Genomic DNA, 22,894 nt, shown 5'->3' with positions numbered 1-22,894 from the left:
ACCTTAGGTAGAGTCCATCAGCCCCAACTGAACAGAACAAAAAGAAAAGTGAGATAGCATCACCTGTAACAAAATTACTACTTAAAGAGACACTGATATATTTAATTTCTTTCCGTTAAAGGAGAAAATACTTTAAAGTAGAAAGAAAAGTTACTCTAATATTAAATAATACCTGTTACAAAATATTCAATATTCAAACTTGTCAGAATGAATTTTTTTCTGATTGACTCATTTAGCTAAAGACTGGTTTGAAAAACACTACTCATTGGCTATTTCAGTGATTCATATAGTTACTCAGGTCTCAAATTCAAGGTCACTATACTTTGAACAAATGGCACATAAACCTTTTTGCCCGCAGCTGGTAATAACCATGTTTTATTCACATTTCTAGGCAAAACTTAAAATGTGGGAGAAATCTTTGTTATTTACTGAACTAAAAAGGGAAATCTGGAGCCTTATAAAAATAATCAACATAAAATAGACATTCTAGTCAAGAATATCAAAGACACAAGATACTATTTCTTCCAACATTTTGCCATAAACATTCGGTTAGAATAATGCACTATAAGAAAACTGAAATTCTGTAGTGAAAACTTCCTTGCTGCTTTGTATCCAATTTACATTTAGATAAAACGTATCATAAAATATGTATATCCTAATTCCAGGATGATTTTGAGCTGGCATGACCTGAAATTCAGTCTTTCTCTGCCCAAGAGTCAAACTTTAATACCAACTATTATCTGTAAATGTTTGCTTGAATCTTTGACACCTAAAAGATCTATTATTTTGCTGATTTCAATATAAAAAGCATAAAAAGTTCATGTATGCAACATTTTGGGATCCTATCACCAAATAAGAGCATTTCCTTGCTGTTCAAAGTAAACCCAATCAACATATCCGCAATTTTGAGTGTAGCCTATTTTCTCCTGTATTGCCTTATCATTTAATAATACTTAATATCAAAGATGGTAGAGAGCCAAAGAGGCGAAATCAGATAACCCTCAACTAAAATGCACGCTGCCTTACCGGTAACTAAAAGTGTGCCAGCTCACAGCATTTTTAAAAGCCTGAAGGATTTTTACTCCCTCCACAAACATACAGCATCCATAACCACATCAGTAACTAAAAGAAATATAATACTTAATCTTATTTTCAATTTTTAAAAACTACCTTACTTGCCATCCTCACAGCTGTACTTCTTAGGTTCCTATTACCTGGACCCATTTTAATTTACACTCACATATGCTTAAAAGGAGCATACTAAATCTTCGATATTGATAAAGCGCAGTTTTGTTTGCCATTTTCTTATCATTTACATAGCATAACTACTTCTTTGCATTTTCCCTTCTCTGGCTTTCGCTTTGACTTAAGGCTTTATCTGTTAAATAGTATAAACCATAAAATTAGAATAAAGCTGAACTTCCTCCTCTGTTCATATGATCTGACAAGCAGTTTTCAAATCATACAATCAGAATAAAACAGCCATAAAGAGCAAATGCTGTGGAGGGTGGGGGGAAGCAAATTTTCAAGACAACTTAGTCTGGAAATGTTGGCATTTTGAAGAGTACCTGTAATAGTAAAATTGAGAACGTGATTTCACAGCTCTTCTCCCATTGTGACACTCATGATGAAGTAACATATCCTGTATAGTATCCCTAAAGACACTGGTTGAACATGAATCCCTAGATCCTTATACAATTATGTCTTTGGAATAGGCACTTTTTTTTTTTTTTTTTGTGGTACGCGGGCCTCTCACTGATGTGGCCTCTCCCGTTGCGGAGCACAGGCTCCGGACGCGCAGGCTCAGCGGCCATGGCTCACGGGCCCAGTCGCTCCGCGGCATGTGGGATCCTCCCGGACCGGGGCCCGAACCCGCGTACCCTGCATCGGCAGGCGGACTCCCAACCACTGCGCCACCAGGGAAGCCCGGAATAGACACTTTTAAGTGTAAATGCTGTGCCAGAGATTATGCACATTTAAAAATTTAAAGATATTCCCAAATTGTACTATGAAAGGTGATATTAAATCTTTACTCACACTAAAACTGTATGAGGGGCTTCCATGGTGGCGCAGTGGTTAAGAATCCGCCTGCCACTACAGGGGACCCGGGTTGGAGCCCTGGTCTGGGAAGATCCCACATGCCACGGAGCAACTAAGCCCGTGCACCACAACTACTGAGCCTGCGCTCTAGAGCCCGCGTGCTGCAACTACTGAAGCCCGTGCGCCTAGAGCCCATGCTCCACAACAAGAGAAGCCACCGCAGTGAGAAGCCCGCACAGCACAATGAAGCGTAGACCCTGCTCACCACAACTAGAGAAAAGCCCGCGCACAGCAACAAAGACCCAACGCAGCCAAAAATAAAATAAGTTAAATAAATAAATTTTTTAAAAAAACATTCATTTTATAGCAGTATACCATATATACTGAATAAATATTTGTTAATCAATAAATATTTTTTAAAAAAACTGTATGAGAATGCCCCAAAATCCTTTAAGATGTTTACCTGATGTGTTTTTTTAAAAAATAGTGGGATTTCATTGTTACAGTTTTCTCTATAGCAATACTGCATTATAACCAGAAAAAAAGGGTTGATTTTATCTTTTAAAGGAAATTGGTCTATCATTTATCTATTAGCACTTATTCTCAATGTTGACTATACTTCATAATCACAAAGCTGTTATTTAAAGCTCATGCTGGCATCCCCATTCCAAATGGAAACATCTCTGGAGGGAGACCAAAGGAATCCATATTTTTTAAAAGCTCCAAAAGTAATGCTGATATATCATCAGGATTAGCAATATAGCCAATCTAATATATAATAATATAGCATGTATTTCCTGCACATTCCACTTTAGAGAATCCCTAAAATTAGTAAGTTATTCTATATATAACCTTCCATTAAGAACTGCAGACCAAAATCGTGACCTATAACAGAAAATTCATTAGGATAGGAGAAGCCCAGTGCATTGTCATGATTACTCAGTTATTTTAGAAATGAGAATTAATCTTAAAGAAAATTAGTAAAATACTCACTATGTTCTGCTGATATAAAAACACACCTAATATTTTTAAAACTCTACTATAGTACAAGCATACCTCATTTTATTGAGCTTTGCTTTATTGCGCTTCACAGATACTGCATTCTTTTACAAATTGAAGGTCTGTGGCAACCTTGATCTAGCAAGTCTTTTGGCACCATTTTTCCAGTAGCATTTGCTTACTCCTCTCTCTGTATCACATTTTAGTGATTCTTGCAATATTTCAAACTTCTTCGTTATTATATTTATCATGGTGATCTGTGATCCATGATCTCTGATGTTACTATTTTAATTGTGTTGCAGCGCCACAAACTGTGACCATATGACAGTGATCTTAATCAATAAACGTTGTGTGTGTTCTGAATGCTCCACTGACCAGCCATTCTCGCCCTCTCCTCGGGCCTCCCTATTCCCTGAGATACCACAATATTGAAATTAGGCCAACTAAAACTCTACAATGGCCTCTAAGTGTTCAAGTGAAAGGAAGAGTTGCACATCTCTCACTTTTAATCAAAAGCTAGAAATGGGGCTTCCCTGGTGGCGTGGTGGTTGGGAGTCCGCCTGCCAATGCAGGGGATGCGGGTTCGTGCCCCGGTCTGGGAGGATGCCACATGCTGCGGAGCGGCTGGGCCCGTGAGCCATGGCTGCTGGGCCTGCGCATCTGGAGCCTGTGCTCTGCGGCGGGAGAGGCCACGGCGATGGGAGGCCCGCGTACCACAAAAAAAAGCTAGAAATGATTAAGCCTAGTGAGGAAGGCATGCTGAAAGCTGAGACAGGCCGAAAGCTAGGCCTCCTGAGCTAAAGTTGTGAATACAAAGGAAAAGTTCTTGAAGGAAATTAAAAGTACTACTATAGTGAACACACAAATTATAAAAAAGCATAAACCAAAAAAAGCATACAAAGGAAAAGTTCTTGAAGGAAATTAAAAGTACTACTATAGTGAACACACAAATTATAAAAAAGCATAACACCATTATTGGGGATGTGGAGAAAGTTTGAGTGGTCTGGATAGAAGATAAAACCAGCCACAACATCCCCTTAAACCAAAGACTAATCCAGAGCAATTCTATGAAGGCTGAGAGAGGTGAGGAAGCACAGAAGAAAAGTGTGAAGACGCAGAGGTTGGCTCATGAGGTTTAAGGAAAGAAGCCATCTCCTTAACATGAACATACAAAGTGAAGCAGCAAGTGCTGATGTAGAAGCTGCAATGAGTTATCCAGGAGATCTAGCTGAGATAATTATTGAAGGTGGCTACACTAAACAACAGGTTTTCAATGTAGATAAAACAACCTTCTCTTGGAAGAAGATGGCACCTAGGACTTTCATAGCTAGAGAAGTCAATGCCTGGTTTCAATGCTTCAAAAGATAGGTCGACTCACTTCTTAGGGGCTTAAGCAGTTGGTGAATTGAAGTTGAAGCCAATGTTCATCTACCATTCTGAAAATCCTAGGGCCCTTAAGAATTATCTTAAATCTACTCTGCCTGTGCTCTATAAATGGACAACAAAACCTGGATGACAGCACATCTGTTTACAACATAGTTTATTGAATATTTTAAAGCTACTGTTGAGTCCACTGCTCAGAAAAGAGATTCCTTTCAAAATATTACTGGTCATTGACAATGCACCTGGTCACCCAAGAGCTCTGATGGAGATGTACAAGATTAATGTTGTTTTCATGCCTGCTAACACAACATCCATTCTACAGCCCATAGGTCAAGGAGTAACTCTGACTTAAAAGTTTTATTATTTAAGAAATATATTTCATAAGGCTATAGGTGCCATAGTAATTCCTTTGATATAATTCCTTTGATAGATCTGGGCAAAGTAAACTGAAAACCTGGCAAGGATTCACCATTTTAGATGCCATTAAGAACATCTGTGATCCATGGGAAGAGGTCAAAATATCAATATTAACAGGAATGCGGAAGAAGTCAATTCCATCCCTCATGGACAACTTTGAGGGGTTCAAGACTTTAGTGGAGGAAGTAACTGCAGGTGTGGTGGAAATAGCAAGAAAACTAAAATTAGAAGTGGAGCCTGAAGAAGTGACTGAATTGGGGCAATCTCATGATAAAACTTTAATGGATGAGTTGCTTCTTATGGATGAGCAAAGAAAGTGGTTTCTTGAGATGGAATCTACTCCTGGTGAAGATGCTGTGAAGACTGTTGAAATGACAACAAAGGATTTAGAATATTACATAAACTTAGTTTATAAAACAGCAGCAGGGACTGAGAGGACTGACTCCACTTTTGAAGGAAGTTCTACCATGGGGAAATGCTACCAAACAGCGTTGCTGCTACAGAGAAGTTGTTGGTGAAAGGAAGAGTCAATGTGCAGACATCACTGTTGTTTTATTTTTAAAACGGCCACAGCCTCCCTAACCTTCAGCAACCACCACCCTGATCAGTCAGCAGCCATCAACACTGAAGCAAGACCCTCCGCCAGCAAAAAGATAACAACTTGCTGAAGCTCAGAAGATGGTTAGCATTTTTTTTCAGCAATACAATATTTTTAAATTAAAGTAGGTACATTGTTTTTTCAGATATAATGCTACTGCACACTTAGACTACAGTATAGTGTAAACATAATGTTTATATGCACCGTGAAACCAAAAAATTCATGTGACTTGCTTTATTTCAATATTCGCTTTATTATGGTGGCATGGAATTAAACCTCCAATATCTCTAAGGTACACCTGTATAAGATATTGAAACCAAATTGTTCAGTAATGTCAACTTGTGCTGAATGTACTTGTCTAAAAGCATATTTATCAGAAAAAAAATCTGTGAAGTGCTGCCAGTCCAGGCATATCTTGGATTGGCAAACTATAAACCATCTTAAATCTAAATATTTCCAAAAAAGAATACCACTTTTTTCAAAAGACTAACTAGGGTCATTTATCTAACTAATAAGTTAAATACTACATTAGTTATACAGAAAGAGTATAGAACAATAGTTGAGAACATCACTTTGAAATAAGACAGACACTTTAAAATTAGAACTTTGACTATTAACTTACTATCTGTGGGCAAATTAACCTCTCTGGGCTTCTGTTTTCATACCCAGAGATGTGAAACTTATAGAGCTGTAATCTAGCTCCACAGGTAACATGCTACAACTTTATTTTCCCTCCTTCATTAATGGGGTGGTTCCCAACTAGAGGAGATCTGCCTCTACCCCCCGAGGATATACGGCAATATCTGGAGACATTTTTGGTTGCCACAACTTAGGGGTAGGGAGATGGGCTACAGATATCTAATGCATCATGTAGAGATGCTGCTAAGCATCCTACATTACACATGACAACTCCCTCCCCACCCCGAGACTTATCTGGCCCCAGATGTCAATAATGTTAAGGTTGAGAAAGCTTGCTTTGATGAATACATAAGAATCACATGTAGCTGACACAAAAACTGCCTTATATTATACTACAACTAAAGTACATTATTAAATTTATTTATTCAACAAATATTTACTGAGCATCTACTACGATTAAGTGCTATACCAGGGTCCACTTCATTCTTAAAATGACATGGCATGTTCCTCTTCGAATCTTGTTTACAACAGTCAGCTTAGAACTTTCTTGCTCTAAAAACCACCCACCCACACTAAATGTACTTTTAAAACGGGAAACATTTAACAGCTGTTTGTTTGCTTTCTTATTAAATGGCCTACAGAATCAATATTTCAAGATTTATTCATCTATGAGAAATCAAAAATTATCTAGACAGAGTATTATCAGAGTTTCCAAGAAGGGAGCCTAAGTGCTTTGATTTTGAAAAGGTGATTCTGACACACATAGTCCTCCACCTTTATGGAAACAGGGGCACAGAGTCAGCCAGTATCAGGCCATTTGATTTACAGTATTTTTCCTTCCAGGAGACTAAGGGTGTATATATTCAACCAAGATAGACCTACTTCCTTTGCTGTGGACTCTGTCATATAACACATTTTAGACATAACACATAACTCTAGCTGAATATACTTCCTGTATATTCATATATATACTTCCTGTAAGAGCTCGACCTTTAGGGACTTCCTCCGCCCTTCACTGCAGGGGGCTCAGGTTCCATCAACAACAACAACAAAAAAGAGTGTGTCCTTTAATGTTTAGTGGCAGAATTAAATAGTTTTCTCTTTTTAAATAAAATGAAAATTTACAAAGTAATTCCAGGTATTTCACAGGAACTATAATTTCTAAGTTTGATTATTAGTCTTAACAGAGAGAGAAAAAAACAAACTTACTTCCTTACTGAGAAAATGCCTTTATTGCTGTTACAAAATCTTACTAACCTCACCTAATAATACAGTAAGAAGAAATCAATGAGAAAATACTGCCAAAATGAAGACAAGTAAAGGAGAAGACAGAGGAACCAATCAAACAGAACACCACAAAGGGCATTTATCAGGCTAAAACATTTCAGAAAATAATGTAGGTTACAGGACACAAAGAATATTTCTTAAAATTGATGAGGGCATTAAACTAGGTATCTAACAATCTTTAGAAGCTGAACAGATTTAAACAGAATAAAGTAAAAAATAAGGTAATTCATTTAGGGGGAAATAGGCATAAAAATGTTAACTTTCAGCCACACTTAACTATATATCACTAAATTCATTTTACAAGTTTTCTTTCTTATTGGGTGCTCAGACTAAGACATTAAAGACAAGATTTGTCCAGGTTATAAGATATATATACATATATATTAAAAAAATATTTTTTACATATATATATTTTACATATATATATATAAAACTTAAATGAATTTTCAAAAATCCATCTGAAATTTTAGGCTGGTATTATCTCTATTTTCAAATAAAATCATAACTTCCAATCAATCTAAGGTAACTAACTGCTTCTTGAGGAAACACTTCAGCTAAACACTATTTAGAAGGCAAAAAGCAAATATAAAAAAGTAGAGATGGGGATGTATATAAAAACTAGGTGAAAACTGGAAATGCTCATTTCTTAATCCAGCCAATTCACTAACATCAGAGCCATCCCATTTAATCAATTATATATGTCCATATATAATTTTAAATATCAAAAAAGATTTTTTAAATTAAAAAACTATTGAAGAACTATATAAATAATATGACTTGTTCTAAAAATGAAAATAATGCCCCCCCAAGCTAGGTCTAAGGTAGTTTTAGTTCTAATTCTCTAGTATTCTTAATTTCTACTTCCTCCAAAATATGAAAATAAGAACTCACACATAATGTGGCCTTTAAAAATTATTTTTTAAAAAGAACAGAACAAAGCATTAATTAACTCCATAATTTCAATTCAAATAAGGAGGGGAAAAATCTGATTTAAATACCAAGACTACTTCTAGAAACTAAATTCAAATGAGAAAGTTAATTAGATCTTCTTTCATAAAATGGGCTTCATTAATCAATGTTACAGGTAAATTAAGACAATCAAGGCACTGTATCCATATTATATTCCTCTTTCATTACAATCATTACAATTCTGAAAGTGCATCTAAGTTTAAATGTCTAGATGCAACAACAGTCCTAGCTTCTGTATATCTATAAATTAAAATCCTTAATCTTAAATAGCTCAAAAATCCCCAAAGGTACTTGGATCAAAAATAAACAGTAGGGACTTCTCTGGTGGCACAGTGGTTAAGAATCCACCTGCCAATGCAGGGGACACGGGTTCGATCCCTGGTCAGGGAAGATCCCACATGTCGCAGAGCAACTAAGCCCGTGTGCCACAACTACTGACCCTGCGCTCTAGACCCCACGAGCCACAACTACTGAAGCCCGTGCACCTAGAGTCTGTGCTCCAAAACAAGAGAAGCCACCGCAATGAGAGGCCCACGCACCTAAAAGAAAAGTAGTCCCCACTCACCGCAACTAGAGAAAACCCGCGCGCAGCAACGAAGACCCAACGCAGCCAAAAAAAAAAAAAAAAATAACAAAACCCAAAAAAAAAAAAAAAAAAAAAAAAAAAAAAAGTTTAGTTTAGTTTCTCCTCTCTCTTCAGCACTTTGCTTGTCCTTATCCCATCACAGGTCTGCTATAATCCTTTCCCTAGCACATAATAGGTCAAGTCTGTTAGACTCTGGATACTGCCTCCTTTTCTTCACAGTCAAGATTCTTCCAAGAGTAGTCAATATATGCTCACTTTCTAAGTGCTCCTTAATCAACTAATATCTGGCATCTTGCTCCCATTAGTCTACTAAAAGTAAGCCTAAGTGACAAACTCTTAGTCCCTTTTTAGTCATTATCTTAATTGACTTCCATAACATTTAATTCTACTCATTATTCTCCTCCTCTTCTTGCTCATCTTTTATCCACCTCCTTACCTGCTGCTACTCTTTCTCTAGCACACACGTCTCGCCTGCTCACATTTCCTAGCATTACACACACTATCAGGATGAGTTCATCTGCAAAAGCAGTTTTTAAACTTCTGGGTCTCAAAACCCGTCTACAAACTCTTAAAAACTCTTGAGTTCCCCAAAGAGCCTTTCTTATGTGGGGTATAACTACTGTTCCTTACCATTTTGGGATTTAAAACTAAAAAAATTTTAGAACACCAGAATACACAATCCATAAATCATCAGAATAATGATATCATCACATGTCATCACATGTAATTCACTTGCGTATTAAAGCCTTTGGAAATTTTCACTGTAAACTCATGGAGAAATGAAAGTTAAAAAGCCAGGGCTTCCCTAGTGGAGCAGTGGTTGAGAGTCTGCCTGCCAATGCAGGGGACACAGGTTCGTGCCCCAGTCTGGGAGGATCCCACATGCTGCGGAGCGGCTGGGCCCGTGAGCCATGGCCGCTGAGCCTGCGTGTCCGGAGCCTGTGCTCCGCAACGGGAGAGGCCACAACAGTGAGAGGCCCGCGTACAGGAAAAAAAAAAAAAAAAAAAAAAAGCCAAGTATGTCTTAGCATTACTGTAAAAGGGCAAATAATGTCTTAGCACTGTTTGTATGCCAAAACCCACTAAGTCTTCATCTTTAGCCTGACCTCCTTCCTGAGCTCCAGACAGCTCCTCTGCCTTGCTCATTTCATAGGTACTCAAACTCAGTGCTGTCCAGAATTTAATTCATTACCTTCTATGCTAACCTATTCATCTTCTTTCTGTGTTGTCTATCTCACTCAAAACCACTACCATTCACCTAAAGCTAGCTACCTTTAAATAATCCTAGGCTCCTCCCTTTCCTTCTTTACCCTCATTCAGTCTTCAAACTCTACTGCTTCTACTTTTTTTTTTTTTCCCTTGCGGTACGTGGGCCTCTCACTGCTGTGGCCTCTCCTGCTGCAGAGCACAGGCTCCAGATGCGCAGGCTCAGTGGCCATGGCTCACGGGCCCAGCTGCTCCGCGGCATGCGGGATCCCCCCAGACCGGGGCACGAACCCGTGTCCCCCGCATTGGCAGGTGGACTCCCAACCACTGCACCACCAGGGAAGCCCTATTGCTTCTACTTTTAAAATCTAGTGGAATCTGAGAGCTTGTCAGAAATGCAAACACTCACTCCAGACCTGTAAGAATCCTTGGTAATTCACTTGCGTATTAAAGTTTGAGAAGCATGGGCCTGAGTGGTGATATCATCAATAGTTACAAAATCCAAAGAAGGCAGAGCCCAAAAGGCAAACTTGAGAACACTGTAATTAGAACCCCCACTTGAAGTTTTTCTTCCTGTTAAACCTTGGAGTTTTGTAAAGGCAGCAGCACTCCTTAACTAAATGGTCTTTCCAACTTAGGTATCACCTCCCTCCCATCCTATCCTATACATTGCCCCCTGAGGGAGCCTTCTTCATCTCTACTTGTTTTGTTTCCTCTCCTTTCATCTCCTAGAAAGAAGTCCAAATCCCTTACTATGAAATACAAGAGCATTCAAACCCTGACCCCTGCCTATCTTTCACCATTCTTACATATCTTCTCTATACCAGAAGTTTACAAACCAGATGAATCACCCAGGCAGCTTGGTTGTTTTTTTTTAAGCTCCTCAGGTGAGCTAAAAGGCAGTTAGGATTGAGAACCACTGCCTTACATCTTGAACAAAACTATGTGCCATGCTTCCATGGAAAAGCAAAAGCACATCTTAGTGCCTCTGCCTGCTTTCTTCTCATACTTTGCCCTTGTCCTCTGGGATGAATCCATAGGCTTTCTTAACAACTTAACTATCACCTGTTCTATTTTTTTTTAAGATAAAGAGACTAGTTTTTTTATTAATTAATTAACTTATTTATTTATTTTGGCTGTGTTGGGTCTTGTTGCCATGCACAGGCTTTCTCTAGTTGTGGCAAGCAGGGGCTACTCTTCGTTGCAATGTGCGGGCTTCTCATTGCAGTGGCTTCCCTTGTTGCAGACCATGGGCTCTAGGCGTGTGGGTTTCAGTAGTTGTGGTGTGTGGGCTCACTAGTTGCAGCATGCAGGCTCTAGGGTGTGTGGGCTTCAGTAGTTGTGGCATGCAGGCTCTAGCGCGCAGGCTCAGTAGTTGTGGTGCATGGGATTAGTTACTCTGCGGCATGTGGGATCTTCCCAGACCAGGGTTTGAACCCGTGTCCCCTGCACTGGCAGGTGGATTCTTAACCACTGCGCCACCCGGGAAGTCCCTATCATCTGTTCTTTGAGGGAAGACCTCTCTTTCTCTTCCTTCCCTACCTCTCGCCTGCAGGCAGATGGAATTAGGGGTTTCTTGCTCTTTGCTCCTATAGTACCTTGTGCTTACATCTGTTATAGCATAGCTCACACTGTTTATGAAACAGTTTGTCCTACTAGACGCTGATCTCATGTGAAAGCGGAATTGTATCCTATTCATCTTTATATACTCCGTGCTTGGGCACAGAGGCTAGAAGATAATAGATATGTAACAAATGCTTACTGAAAAATTTTGGAGCCCGTTGAATAAACCTACAGTGATGTAAAATAAAGCAAAACAAGACCAACACCTTCCTATCTACTAGACGATTTCATTATAAAAAAAAAAACCCTTTCTGTTTAACAATTCTACATTTAGAAATAAAAGGCAAGTTTAATTCATATATAAACTGCAGTGAAAATTTTCAGTTGAAGTAGATTTAATCAACCCAACAGTGAATATCAGATGCTTTTCACCTTTAATAGTAAAAGGACAGATGAAAACAAGAGGGTTCTGAGTGTCTGAAAACAGTATTAAGAAGAGGATAGAAAGCAGGTGGTTATTAGTAGGTTAACATCTTCATAAATACTAAGAGGAAGTCACAGATAATGTCCAATTGATGAATCAAAAAAGATATGCATATTATTTATATTAAAATGTGGAAATAAATACCAGGAAGAAAAGCTAAGAGAATGGAGAGCGAGGTGGGGTAAGGGTGAGTGGTAGAGAACTACTATTAAAAAATAATAATAATAAACCTTTCAGCACTATTTGTCCATAAAAACAAAAACCGTTATTTTTAAAAATGTGATGGTTCAGGGGATGGATTACCAAAAGAATAAAATGACATCAGCAGACAACGAAATACTACATAAACTTTACTGTTAGCTGTACTGGGGGAAAAAAGAAGTACTTCTATCCTGCAGCTGTTTACTGCCAACAACTTTATTCATGACTTATAGGAATATCTATATTGAGATGTATATGAAATTTCACCCCAAGGGAGTCCATTAAGGCATCTAGTACAGAAATAAAACCTGGGAACCATTTTCCAGACAAATCACTTCTTAAATGGAAAGACAGACCACCCCCCCAATTTCCTTCTTCAAATTTTAAGGAAAACATATAATCCATAGTCATTTCCAAAATATTATGCCACTTAACCATTATTTTGCAGAAATTCCAGATACAGAACACAAAACAGCAAAAGCCAAAAAATTTTAAGGTTTTTCTATTGTGTCCCCAAATGTCAAAATTTCTACACAAATAAAGCTAAGTACATCCAATGGTGAACCAAATTGTATTTTAGTGCAAATACCATTATGGTCTTTAAAAAAAAATGGTTTTTAACCTAAGAACATAGCCAAAAGTGAGCCTTAGAATTCTTTTAAGGGAAGTGGTATTTTCTTACAAACTGATTCTTTTGTAAGAATTCAAATATTGCATCTACCAACTCATACTGGGAATACAGATACCTATAAAGAACATAGAAATATATAACCATTACACGTGGTCTAACTTTTACTATGTTTTTCTATTAAAAAAATCCATCAGAAACACTAGATTTGGTGAACAGGAAAGAGAAATATCTAAAATTATTTTATTGCCCTTCATAACATAAAAGCCTACGAAAAGCGGAGGCATGTGCAATTACTATATAGACCCAATCTGTGGATGTATCAAGAAATGTTCCAAAATCCAGGAAATATAAAGTGAAAACATTCTTGATATGGTTTTTGAAAAAAATGTACTTTGACAAGATCTAAACCTACAATTTTTAAGGACTTAATGTGTGTTAATTTGATAAAAACTAAACTGTGATAATCTGGTGCTACAGGGGCTACTAACGCTTACCTCAAGGGAACCTACTGCAGATAAAGTCCCGTCACTTGCACAGTCCTTTCAGCTGCCTGCCAGTTGTCTCTGTGGAAGGGAAAGCCTGATGAGTGAGAGCCCTATGCCACACTCCTTTGGAGTGTCAGGGTGCCTGCACAGAACTCCACAAAACTGTCTACCTAGAGATTCCTAGATGCTTTCAATAACACAGGGCTTAAAAAGATGCCACCTTTGATATTCCCCTTCCACTGAATACCAAAACCAAATGCCTAAGAGTTACTGGGTGCTAATGACCTATGGTATTATTATCATGGTGATATATCTATACTAACCCAAGCAGAAAAAAGACTAAAATGGATCAAGCAGAAGTTAACACTGACAGGGAAAAACACACACACACACACACACACACACACACACACACACACACACACACACACAAATGTTGAAAAGTGACAGAACTCCATAATCTGAGAAGAGGAAATATTACAGACTGTATCTGCAAAAAGTGAAGTTGCAGCATCAACAAATGAATGATACTACCCAAAGAACCTCCTGTCTAAACATTTTTTAAAATGCCATCAAGAATATCATGCTCAACGTGAACTATACCATGGATCCAAATACCTACTTATAAAATTCCATATATTTTCTTAGTGGGGAGAGTAAGTGGGTGGGGGAGGAGGGGATTTTTCAGATATTTTAAAATATGTAAAGTGAAAACCAACAGCATGAAATCCCACAAGAAATTTCAAAAAGAGAAAAAAAATGTGTTTCTGTATCTCAGAAAGTAAACAAACCTTTACTCAGGACCAAACTAAGAGGGAAGTAGAACAAGAAATAATAGAAAACTGCAAAATACAACATATTGCAAAACCACGTTCATCTCTTAGAATTATGAACGGCTAGTAATTAAGAATATCTGTCAATACCATTAATGTACAAGTTCACCTACATAACCAAAGAAACTATATTTTCTTTCTAATGTCCAATACAGTCTTCGGTTTGAATGCTCTGCTTCATAAAACAGAATAAAATGCTCCTACAAAAAACTTAACAAGGATTAACCTTTAGCACAAGTATTAAAGAAGGAAAAAAATTAATTAAAAAAAACAACAGTGATTCCAACTTTTACTTATTAATAGCACCATATTTAAAATGAAGTTACTTACCTCTGATTCTTTGTCACTCAAAGATCCCAAGCTTCCAAAACTGTGATTAGAGCTTTCATTATTTGTTGAGGCCTGTTGAAAATTTTTAAAAAGGTAAAAATTAGGAGTAATTTTAAATGGAACATTTTACAAAGTAAATAATGTCTTTATAATTAAAAATAAAATATGATTCCTTTAAATAGGGAAGACGAAGTAAAAATAAGAAACACCAACTTCTTAACACTATACTTGGAAAGTTTTATCAAATCAATAAAGTTCTGCTGTGTTTCAGGAACTGACTTGTGTTAGCTGACTTTTTAGAATATCAAATTCAAAAGCAAAGGAAGTGAGATGTTGTTAGGATAAAAAGATCCCTAAAATTACTACCCAATGTATAAAAACTAATGCCTCCTTTAACTGAAAGTATTATTTGTGTTCCTTAATTTTCATCACAATCTTATGAAATTCCATCATATCTCACCTACACCCCTTTGCCTCTTCATATTAACAAACTGGTCAATCTCTGGTTTCTGTTTGTTTGGGTTTAGCCTTTTAAAAAAATCTTTTACTAACTTCACCATTTTAACTGTGTCACTCAAAGAGTGTTTAAATTTCCTTTACAATATTTTTTGAACTGTGACAGTAATGAACTATCACTATGGCGGATAACATTTTCTGCTTCCAATATGTTTCTATGATGGTTATTACTCTGTCGACTTTTTTGGACCATCAGTACATTAGATCAATGTCTTCCAGGAATGTTTAGACCAGGCAGACTATAGCATATATGCCAAAGATGACATATGAATGAACTTCATGTACAAGCAGGCCAGGTGGTACCCGTTTCCCTTCAATTTGTCAGAGTAGCTGCTAATACTACCATTACAAGGTTGCAAGTTAGCCTATAATTACCCTTAGACTGACTAATTTCCAAACTGATGACTGATATGATACATTGCATATATGTCCAGTGCTATGCTGGACACTGTAAAGGCTATTTTCAACACAAAATAGCATTTGAACTAAGATTCAAGCACTAGAGGAATTATAATCTAATTAGGGCAAGATTATCAAACTTGAAAAAGAGAACACCATAAACAGCAATTGATAAGTGATAAATTATAAAGATTCAAGGACAATGGAGGCAGTGGCAACCTTTCTGAGCATCCCTAAATCCCCAAACCCACATACAACATTTACAACAAAATTGGGTGACAAGGAAATCTACTTAAATCTCCCTAAAACAGCAAGTGGGAACAAATCACCAACAACCATAGAACCTGCATGGTATGAGAAGCAGCAGAAGAAAACAGAGTGTCTGACACATCTGAGAACAGTGACTCCCAAAACAGCTATAACTGGGTTTCTGCATTTTCCTGAAGTCTGAAGTTGGGGCAGTTAGCGTCTATGAACTCTTAAAACTGATCCTTCACTAACAGTGTCACAATGAGGATAAGCTACTGAGCATGGAATCAAAACTGAGCACATTAGGTACAATGAAGATTAAGGAATGAGAATAGTGGGGAAGAGAACAAAGCCTTAGAAATCATAGAAAGCAAATGCCACACTTTTTTTTTTTTTTTTTGTGGTACGCGGGCCTCTCACTGTCGTGGCCTCTCCCGTTGCGGAGCACAGGCTCCAGACGCGCAGGCCCAGCGGCCATGGCTCACGGACCCAGCCGCTCCGTGGCATGTGGGATCTTCCCGGACCGGGGCACGAACCCGTGTCCCCTGCATCGGCAGGTGGACTCTCAACCACTGCGCCACCAGGGAAGCCCCAAATGCCACACTTTTGAAGAGTTCCCAAAAACAACAGTAGAGGGGGCTCTGTAAGAAATGCCATCCTAAACCATAAAAAAGTAAGCAACAGAAAATGATGTAGGTCAATCCTATGAAATTATAGGGAAAAAAAAAAAAGATACAGAATTACATCCTGATAATAAAAGCATACCAGAAACATATGCCCACGAAATAGGTGAAAATTATAACTACTTCAAAATGAGATAAAAGTCATTACAAAAATGACTCAAGACGTGCAAGAACAACATAAATCAGATTTCAAAAAACTCAGAAATAAGGTAACAGAACTCAGGAAAGCATTAGAAATTGAAAAAATTTTTTTCAGAAATGAAGATTAGGGGCTTCCCTGGTGACACGGTGGTTGGAAGTCTGCCTGCCGATGCAGGGGACATGGGTTCGTGCCCTGGTCCGGAAAGATCCCACATGCCGCGGAGCGGCTGGGCCCGTGAACCATGGCCGCTGAGCCTGCGCGTCTGGAGCCTGTGCTCCGCAACGGGAGAGGCCACAACAGTGAGAGGCCCGCGTACCGCAAAAAAAATAAAAAATAGAAATGAAGATTAAGCCTGAATGAACACAAGAGAAAATACATACAACAGATAATGCTTTAAGAGAATGAGAAGGTAAAATGGAGGAACAGTTTCGAAATCAAAAGAAATGAAGAGATTAAAAGGATGAGAGAAAGCAACAACTTAATGAAGTAACAAGGATCCAACATTCAGATAACAGAAGTCTTTAAAGAGCACTACCATAAGAGAATAAATAGTAAAGACTATAATTCAAGAAAACTTTCTTGAAAAAAACAAAACCTGAAACTACTGACCAAAGCACTGTGTACACTTAAGAATTCAGCCCAGAAGGCCAACATCTAACTTTTCAAAGGCAACACTTTATTTATGCCAGAAGAAAACAGAGTAACATATTTCAGATATTCAAGAAAGAAAATCTGAATTAAAATCTGTCTTATATTTGGTAAAATTGATTTTTATCACATGGAAGACACAGATAAACTTAACGTAAGGCCAAAAATTGGGAAACACTGGCTCCCATGAGCCCTTCCGAAAGAATCTAGAGAATAAACTTTAGACAACCAAAATGAATAGTTTCAACCTAACAATTTATGGCAAGCAATATTATTATTTACTTGTTGATAAAGACTAAATGAGAAGTACAAGGAAGAGAGTATAAAATTTAATGGCTAAATGCATGCAAAGTTGTTAACACAATTTTTTTAAAAACTGTGCTATGGAAATTCATGGAAAGCACAAGCAAAAAATGTTTTAACTATTTTCCATAATCTCTTTGGTCATTGTGATAGTACACATTGTTGAGACTGCTGTGTGTGTAAGATATAGAAAGGAGTAAATAAATAATTATGTGATATTCTAATTCTATCATCTGCTTTATGTCCTTCAGAACCACAATTCTTGGTATAGAAGAAAGAAGATACAGATGTAAATAAAAACCTTACAGTTCTGAATTGAACTGGAAATATTAATATAAATACATGAGATTTTTACTTTTTAAAACAAACAAATCCTGCCATGAGTAATAACAGAATACCTCTTATCACACCAACATTCCCTCAGACAACAATAAATTCTGGAAAAAAATATAAATAACAACTACCTGAAGGCACTTGAGCAGCCAAAAATAGGCAGAATCTGGTTAGGAGACAATATTTGGAAGGAGGAAGTAGAACTGGATGGGTTTCCTGTTTTTACAGCTTTTGCCTGAGGGAAAACCCCTAGATTGAGCTGCACAGAGCAGTTGAAATGTGAATCAAAAGATGCAATCTTACTGGCTTGAAAAGCAGAGTTTGGAGCTACCAAAGCAGCTGAAAAGTAAGAAGGCACATACTGGAAAATAAAGAACCACAAAGAGAGAGAACCACAAAGAACTCTACCCATGTCTCTGACTGGTCACTGTTCTATGCAAGAGTGGATCAGACTCTAAGCAGTCCAGGTAAGACTAAAATGACTTAGAGACATCAGCTGCCATCCTCTGTGGGGAGACACAGTTTAGATTTCAGTTCAGCCAAGTTAATTGCTTGCTAATACAAATAATAACCAAAATATTAACACTCTCCAGAAAAATACACTAAACCCCAGAGTCACTATAATGTATCATTCACAGTATGCAGTATATAACAGAAAATTTCTAAGCATATGAAGAAACAAGAAAATGTTACCCATACTCAAGAGAAAAGACAATCAATAGAGACGAACCACAAGGTAACCCAGGTATTGGAATTAACAAAGATCTTAAAGCAGCTACCTGCAAGTATGTTCAAGACACCAAGGGAAAATAAACTTATAAATAAAGGAAAAAATTGTAAATTTCAGCAGAGATATAAAAAAGAGCCAAATGCAAATAGCAAAACTGAAAAATTCACTTTCTAAAATAAAATATTCACCGTATGGGCTTAACAGCAGAATGGAGAAAGTACTGAAGATAGATCAAAAAATTATTCCAAATAAAAAATAGAAAAATACTGAAAAGCAGTTGTCTGTTGGACACTATTAAGTAGTCTAACATAAATGAATTTGGAGTCATAGAAGGAGAGAAAAAGAAGAAAGAAAAAAAAATTGAAAAAGCAATAGGAAGAAAATTCTAAACACTGGTGAAAGACATAAATTTACAGATTGAAGTAGCTCACTGATGTCCCCAAACAGGATAAGTACAAAGATGATCATACCTAGGTACATCATAGTCAAACTGCTGAAAACCAAAGATTAAAAAAAAACACCTTACCTCATACATGTTAGAGTGGCTATTATCAAAAAGACAAGAAATAAGAAGTACTGGCAAGGATGTGGAGACAAGGGAACCCTCCTACACTGCTGGTGGAAATGTACTGGGTTGGCTGAAAAGTGCCTTCGGTTTTTAAGTAAAAATAAGACACATTTTTCATTTTCACCAAGAACTTTATTGAAAAACGGATTCACCCTTTTGTTCCACTACCTTCCGCCATTTTTCAGGCAACTTCATAATTTCAGCTTCCCAAAATTTTTTATCTTTTTGAGCAAAGAACTGTTCCAGGTGCCTTTTACAGTCTTCCAGGGAACCGAAATTTTTTCCATTAAGAGAATTTTGTAAAGACTGAAGTAAATGGAAATCCAAAGGTGCAATGTTTGATGAATACGGAGGATGAATCAGAACTTCCTAGCCAAGCTGTAACAGTTTTTGCCTGGTCATCAAAGAAACATGCGGTCTTGCATCATCCTGATGGAAGATTATACGTTTTCTGTTGACTAATTCTGGACGCTTTTCGTTGAGTGCTGCTTTTAGTTGTCTAATTGGGAGCAGTACTTGTTGGAAATAATCATTTGGTTTTCCAGAAGGAGCTCATCACAGAGGACTCCCTTCCAATCCCACCATATACACAACATCACCTTCTCTGGATAAAGACTGGCCTTTGGTGTGGATGGTGGTGGTTCATTTCACTTGCCCCACAATCTCTTCCTTCCGTTCCACATTACCGCACAGTATCCACTTTTCATTGCCCGTCACAATTTGTTTTTAAAATGGAACATTTTCATTATGTTTAAGTAGAGACTTGCATGCGGAAATACAGTCAAGAAGGTGTTTTTCGCTTAACTTATATGGAACCCAAACATCAAAGCAATTAACATAACCAACCTGGTGCAAATGATTTTCAACGCTTGATTTGGATATTTTGAGTATGTCGGCTATCTCCTGCATGGTATAACGCTGATTGTTCTCAATTAATGTCTCGCTTTGATCACTATCAACTTCAATTGGTCTACCCAACCATGGAGCATCATCCAGCAAGAAATCTCCAGCACAAAACTTCGCAAACCATTTTTGACATGTTCGATCAGTCACAGCACCTTCTCCATACACTGCAGAAATCTTTTTTTGTGTTTCAGTTACATTTTTACCTTTCTTGAAACAATAAAGCATAATAGGCCGAAAATGTTTTTCTTCCATCTTCAGTACTAAAATGGCTACACAAAAATTCACCAATTTTGGTAAGCCTTTTTTTTAAATGCATGCTGATATGACAGCTGTCACATATAATCTAACAAAATTGTTTGGAATGAAGTTAAAGACAACTAACTGCTACTAGAGCCATCTTATGGAGAAAAATGAATGAAACTTTTGGCCAATGCAATAAACTGGTGCAGCCACTACAGAAAACAGTGTGGAGTTTCCTCAAAAAATTCAAAATGGAACTACCATATGATCCAGCATTTCCATTTCCAAGTATTTATCTGAAGAAAACAAAAAGAGTAACTAAAAACGATATCCGCAACCATAAACAAGACCAAAAGACAACCTTCAGAATGGGAGAAATGCAATTATACTCCAATAAAGATGTTAAAAAAGAACAAAAAACAATGGGAAAAAATGATATCTGCACCCCAATGTTCACTGCAGCATTATTTACAATAGCCAAGACATGGAAGCAACCTAAGTGTCCATCAATTGATGAATGGATAAAGAAAATGTGGTGTGTGTGTGTGTGTGTGTGTGTGTGTGTGTGTGTATATGAATACTATTCAGCCATTAAAAAAGGGAAACCTTGCCATTTTCGACGACATGGATGGTCCTAGAGGACATTATGCTAAGTGAAATAAGTCAAAGAAAGACAAATACCTTCTGATCTCACTTATTTGTGGAATCTTCAAAAACAACAAACAGAAAAAAACCCCAAGCTCACGGATACAGAGAAGAGACTGGTGGCTGCCAGCAGAGGGGGGGTTGGGGGGGTGGGTAGAGGGGAGAAATGGATAAAAGGGGTCAACAGGTACAAACTTCCAGTTATAAAATAAATACGTCTTGAGGATGTAACAGCATGGCAACGATAGTTAATAATACTGTATTTGCATATTTGGAAATTGCTGAGAGAGCAAACTTTAAAACTCATCACAAGGAAAAAAACTGTAACCAAGTATGGATGTTAACTAGGTTGAGGTAATCACTTTGCAACATATACAAATATGGAATCATTATGCTATACACATATAATCTAATCTTACATGTGATCTAATCTTACATGTAACTCACCTATACCTCATTTAAAAATTTATATTTTTAAAAAAGAAAAGAATCTTGAAAGCAGCCAGAGAAAGATAACATACTACATTCATGAGAACAAAAAAGGATATGACTGATGGCTAGCTTGTCATAATAGATATTGGAGGTCAGATTTCATCTCTGGAAAAGGTGAGCCAGAAGAACTCTGGATTGAGACACATAAGGCACAGCTGAGGAAAGAGAAGACATTAAGTGCATGTCTACACACTAAATGAAGAGACTCAGCACCTTCCTGTGCTAAATTCTGGAAAGTCAGCAGCCAAACGTAAACTCTACAGGCTGGAGAGTACAGAATTTCTCTCTAGGAAAATAAACCATCTCAAGAGACAAGACTTACAGACACCAAGAATCAAAAATCTCTCAGAAAAATGACCCAGCCAAGTCATCCTACTGTAATAAGTCCTGCCTACTCAAACAATACTTCCAATAAGTGTTTCAGTGCCTAAAGCATAGAAATGCAAAGCCCAGTATCACCAAATGTCTGAAAAATATAAACAAATATTTTTTAAAAACCCATAAGAAAAAGACAATCCAGGGAGCAGGAAAAAAATTCACATAGAACTATTACTAATATCCTAGTGACAGCCAACTACGAAAATGAAACATTTCAAGAACAACCCAAGGGGACTTTTCCTTCTGGTCCAGTGGCTAAGACTCCACACTTCCACTGCTGGTTGGGGAACAAAGATCCTGCATGCTGTGCAGTGCAGCCAAAAAATAAATAACATTTTTTGTAATTAAAGAAAAAGAACCACCCCCCTCCCCCAAAAAAACAACCACCTGGAAATTAAAAATATGATAGCTGAAACACACAGGAAAAAAAAAAAAAGGATGAATTCAAAGATAAAGTTGAAGAAATCTTCCCAGAAAGAGACCAAAAAACCTCAAAAAAAGAAAACTAGAGAATCAGTCCAAGAGGTACTGCTCCAAATGAGAGTTCCAGAAAAAAAAGAGAAAATTAATCAGCTAAAATTATCAAAGAAATAATTCAAGACTTTTCAAGAAGTGAGAGAGTAGCATTGACATATATACACTACCAAATGTAAAAAAGATAGCTAGTGGGAAGCAGCTGCATTGCACAGGGAGATCAGCTCGGTGCTCTGAGACCACCTAGGGGGTTGGGATGGAGATGCAAGAGGGAGGGGATATGGGGATATATGTATACATATAGCTGATTCACTTTATTATACAGCAGAAACTAACACAACATCGTAAAGCAATTATACTCCAATAAAGATGTTAAAAAAAAAGGAACTGGAAAACAGTTTTTGGATTGGAAGGACACACTTTTGAACCAAGCACACTGGTTCAATGAAGATCCATACCGAGGCACATTATAACAAACAAATTGAAATGCCAAGGATTTGAAGCTTCTAAAGAAGCCTAAACAGGAATACCTACAAA

At 37.4% G+C, this 22,894-nt stretch overlaps 1 protein-coding gene across 1 annotated transcript in view; it reads right to left on the bottom strand.

The window, feature by feature from the left end:
- TLK1 (tousled like kinase 1) overlaps nt 1-22,894 on the bottom strand; it is a 137,282-nt gene that overhangs the window by 66,268 nt on the left and 48,120 nt on the right. The window contains exon 3 of the mRNA XM_024765710.1: nt 14,652-14,723. Within this exon, the coding sequence (XP_024621478.1) occupies nt 14,652-14,723 (72 nt within the window). The remainder of the gene's footprint in view (nt 1-14,651; nt 14,724-22,894) is intronic.

The sequence above is a fragment of the Neophocaena asiaeorientalis genome, unplaced genomic scaffold (genome assembly GCF_003031525.2).
Source record: "Neophocaena asiaeorientalis asiaeorientalis breed wild unplaced genomic scaffold, Neophocaena_asiaeorientalis_V1.1 scaffold721, whole genome shotgun sequence".
NCBI lineage: Eukaryota > Metazoa > Chordata > Mammalia > Artiodactyla > Phocoenidae > Neophocaena > Neophocaena asiaeorientalis.
Note: the sequence above shows the minus strand (reverse complement) of the source record. Positions and strands in the feature narration are given on the sequence as shown.